At 40.9% G+C, this 4,448-nt stretch overlaps 1 protein-coding gene across 1 annotated transcript in view; it reads right to left on the minus strand.

The window, feature by feature from the left end:
* Positions 1-3,444: 3,444 nt before the first annotated feature.
* LOC107657316 (keratin, type II cytoskeletal 3-like) overlaps positions 3,445-4,448 on the minus strand; it is a 15,426-nt gene continuing 14,422 nt past the window's right edge. Inside the window, exons 12-13 of the mRNA XM_016445358.1 lie at positions 4,293-4,442; positions 3,445-4,238 (exon numbers count right to left, since the gene is read on the minus strand). Of these exons, the coding sequence (XP_016300844.1) occupies positions 3,476-4,238; positions 4,293-4,442 (913 nt within the window). The 3' untranslated portion in view covers positions 3,445-3,475. The remainder of the gene's footprint in view (positions 4,239-4,292; positions 4,443-4,448) is intronic.

The raw sequence follows: 4,448 nt of genomic DNA on the forward strand, positions 1-4,448 counted from the left end.
TAATAATATTACCAAGGGGCAACATGTATATCGAAAATAGCAGAGGACCTAGGACAGATCCTTGTGGCACTCCATATTTTACTGGTGGTAATTGAGATGACTCCCCATTTAAATGAACAAAATGGTAGCGATCGGACAGGTAGGATCTAAACCGTCTTAAAGCCTGCCCTTGAATACCATGATAGTGTTTCGTTCCTGAATGAATCAACCGTTAAAATGATTTGGTTCAATCGCAATGACTCGCTTATTAGAATTAACCGTTTAAATGAGAATGAACGAGCTGCGGGGTGTGAGCGTCCAGAGACACGAAGCGCGGCTTTCAATGACACACAAAACAGCTCACATGCACTGCATTTAACTCTTTAATATGTTCTTACACTTGAATTGTGTAAAAGTGCTTGAATGTTTTAATTTACAAGGCTTTAAAATACATGTAAATGCTGTAGTGTCGTGAGCGCGGAGGAGTGGCTGAGCCGAGTGCTGACAGATCTGACAACATCTTTCACACTCACCTTTGGCCATCAGACAGTCATTATTAATGAGCCCTGACCTGGTAATGGTCAGATATTTTGGTTTAGCTTGTCAGTGTGAATGAAATGTATTAATTTATTTGCATTTTTATCCAATTTGAAAATGAAACTAAGTGAGAGGAGTTATCCTCTAGTGCAGGGGTGCCCAAACTCGGTCCCGGAGGGCCGGTGTCCTTTGGGCACCCCTGCTCTAGTGGGTTGCAATTGTCCTCTAGAGGGGGCAATTTTTCTCAGCCAATGTAAGTCTATGGGACGTTTTTGAGTTTTAATAATTTATAGGAAAACTAAGTCTGATCAGTCTGAATAGATATAGCAAAAAACTACACATCAGGGCCCAGGCCTCTGCCGAGTTTGGGGCTTGTAGCATTAAAGCCTTAGGAGGAGTTAGAGTCCGAAAATTTGGTCTCAGAAGAATAATAATAAGTTTAATCATCTCCATCCCTCTCTCACAACAAATACTACCAGTGTTCAAATTGAGGGGGGGGGGGTAACCCCATAACACCCCATAACACCCCAACCCCCATAACACCCCAAAACATATACTTGGGGTGTCCCCTGGTTTTTCAATAAAGCTATAATACTTGAAACATGAAACTAGTGAAAATTAAGATTAAATGAAGATTGGATTGCTGTATTAAATTTAGACCTGCTCATGTTACATCGTATTTTATTTGTACACGTTTTACAGAGTTGCTCATATAACAAATCACACACGATTCTGTTGAGCTTAAGAATGCAGTGGCCAATCAGAGGCGTTCAGATTAGTCATCGCTGAATTTTGTTTAGACTGAAACGCGCAAATTCCCTCATCAATTGCAACAAAAGTGCAGATGTACGTATGATAAAAGTAAGAGATTCATTTATCATACAGATTATAAGAGGAATTATGAGTGCTAGCAAGCTAGACTGACTGCTCATTTAGAGGGTGTTCTTTCACTGCATGATTTAGTGTAATAAAATGCATCTAGAATGCTCCCAAAATTCAAGATATGGGGGCAGAAAATATATTTATCATTTCATATAGTTAATCAATATCACACGAAGAGTGCCATTGGTTCACAAGTCACAAATGTGATATTGATTTTATACAACAGTTCAATAAAGTTAATATTAATAGACTTATTTTTTAAACACCATATTGCCTATTTTTGCTCTATTTCGCCAACAAAAAATGATTTTATTTGTTTGGTAACAGCCCCAAATGTCTTACTATTCTAACTGAATTTGATTAAATATAATTTGATGCAAAATATAATGCACACCTCTAGAACAAAAAAATGGCTTTATAAAAGGTAAAAATGCCTATAAAGGGTAAAAAAAAAAAAAATCACTTTAAACTTGTTGGAAAAGATTATTTCCTGTCACTGCTGTGAACTGACCACGCAGAATATCAAAAACTTTAGAAGTCAGCCGTCCACGGCAATCCTGCAGCGTGTCACACTCAGCAAAATATCATCAGATTATCGAATGAATCATATTTATATAAGCTTTTATTTATTGATTGATTGAAAGGGGAGTGGGGGGGGTCTATTTAGGGGGACCCCCAAGAGCTTTGACAAGTCGAACACGAGTAATACTGCAATTCTTATTCATGCACTTGTTACCTCACATATTGACTACTGTAATGCTCTATTTATTATTATTCTTCTTTCTAAACTGCTCTATAAACACCAGTTAATTCAGAACTCGGCAGCTCGTGATCTTTCTAAGACTTCATCTATTGAGCACTTCAGATCTTCACTCTCAATTTCTCTGGTATTGCCACGCATACGCTAAAGCACTATAGGAGCAAGAACTTTTAGTTTTGCAGCTCCTCGCCTAAGGAACTCTCTCCCCCAATATACGCAACAGTGAAAGTCCGCATAATTTTAAATCTCATCTGAAGGCTCACCTCTTTAACCAGGCTTTATTACTTGCTCTTATTTAGCCTTTACTGTATATGTGTTGTATGCATGTAGGCACTTGTGCTGTTAAACTTCGTAATGCTTACGAAGTTTATCGGGGCCTTTACATGTGGGTGTTTGGTCCTCTTAGACAAACAATCTCTTTAAATTGTAAATTATGTAGAGAAAGGGCATTACCTTATAGCACAGCTGATTTTGACAGTTGACCAGAAATGACTTAGCTGGCTTATCTAAAACCAGGCAGTAACCATGCATAGTCAACTCCACCCCTGACTGCAAGCTGCAACTCTCGCCGATCGGTCTGCGCAGCTCCGCATGAAGTCAAACACACTACAGTTCCCAGCACGAGATCCAGGTGTCTGCATTTACAGGCTTATAAAATAACTGCCTAATAACACTAACTGAACACTGGTGCCACAAAGATAATGTACTTTCTCATCTAAGCCGGTCAGCAGTCTAACACCACTCGTCAATGTCAAAATAACAGTTGACCAATTAGATCTATGAAGGCAGGCATTACCTCTTTACAGGGGTGTAAAAAAAAAAAAAACCCCACACACACAACTCAAATTATACTTAAAAGTACAGATACAGGAAGTACAGATTTTTATTTTTGACCAAAAATATAGGCCTACTTAAGCGGCCTACTAGTAGTAGTTCAAGTACTTCTTAAAAATGGATGACATGTACTACAGAGGAGAAACTGACTGCAGCCCATGAGGCAGATGCATCTGTCACTCCTGACCAGCTGAAGAACCTCCATGAGAATACAGAAAAAAAAAAAATGCTAAGAGTTTGCAGAAGGTGTGACAGCTGCAGCAAAAAAAAAAAATAAAAAAAAATAAAAAGATTTCATTCCTAGCGGAGTCCCCAAGACATAACATTGTATATTTTGTGTAAAAATGGACTAATATTTTTCAGGGATGTCCAGCGGTGTTTGGGTCTCAGGGAGAGAAACTTGCACAAAGCACTGATGCCAGAAAGCAGCCAAATAACAAAAACAAAATCTTTAAATCAAGAAATTCTTTATTTGATTGATTTCTAAACCGAGCAAACAAGGAAAACATGCCATATGAATAAAGCTCTGAATTGAAAAGATCTCCAGTAAAGGTTATGCAAAATGCCCATTTCAATAACCACATCCCTGACAATTTCCCTGATCACTTCCCTGAGCTTGACCGCTTCCATAGCTACTTCCCTGATCGCTTCCCTGAGCTGGACCTCTTCCCTGATCGCTTCCACTTCCATGACTACTTCCGTAATCACTTCCCTGAGCTTGACCACTTCCATAACTACTTGCACTTCCATAACCATTTCCCTGTTCTTGACCTCTTCCCTGTTCGCTTCCACTTCCATAACTATCTCCACTTCCATGACTACTTCCGTGATCGCTTCCCTGAGCTTGACCACTTCCATAACCACTTCCCTGATCGCTTCCCCGAGCTTGACCTCTTCCCTGTTCGCTTCCACTTTCATAACCATTTCCACTTCCGTGATCGCGTCCCTGAGCTTGACCGCTTCCATGACCACCTCCACTTCCATAGCTACTTCCCTGACCGCTTCCACTTCCATAACTACTTCCATGATCGCTTCCCTGAGCTTGACCTCTTCCCTGATCACTTCCACTTCCATAGCTACTTCCCTGATCGCTTCCCTGAGCTTGACCTCTTCCCTGATCGCTTCCACTTCCATGACTACTTCCGTGATCACTTCCCTGAGCTTGACCGCTTCCATGACCACCTCCACTTCCATAACTACTTCCCTGACCGCTTCCCCTTCCATCACTACTTCCGTGATCGCTTCCCTTAGCTTGACCGCTTCCACTTCCATGACTACTTCCCTGATTGCTTCCCTGAGCTTGACCACTTCCACTTCCATAACTAATTCCCTCAGCCTGACCGCTTCCCTGATCACTTCCCTGAGCTTGACCGCTTCCCTGATCACTTCCCTGAGCTTGACCGCTTCCATGACCACTTCCACTTCCATAACCGCTTCCCTGACCCCTTCCCTTTCC

The sequence above is a fragment of the Sinocyclocheilus anshuiensis genome, unplaced genomic scaffold (genome assembly GCF_001515605.1).
Source record: "Sinocyclocheilus anshuiensis isolate Anshui unplaced genomic scaffold, SAMN03320099.WGS_v1.1 scaffold239, whole genome shotgun sequence".
Lineage (NCBI taxonomy): Eukaryota > Metazoa > Chordata > Actinopteri > Cypriniformes > Cyprinidae > Sinocyclocheilus > Sinocyclocheilus anshuiensis.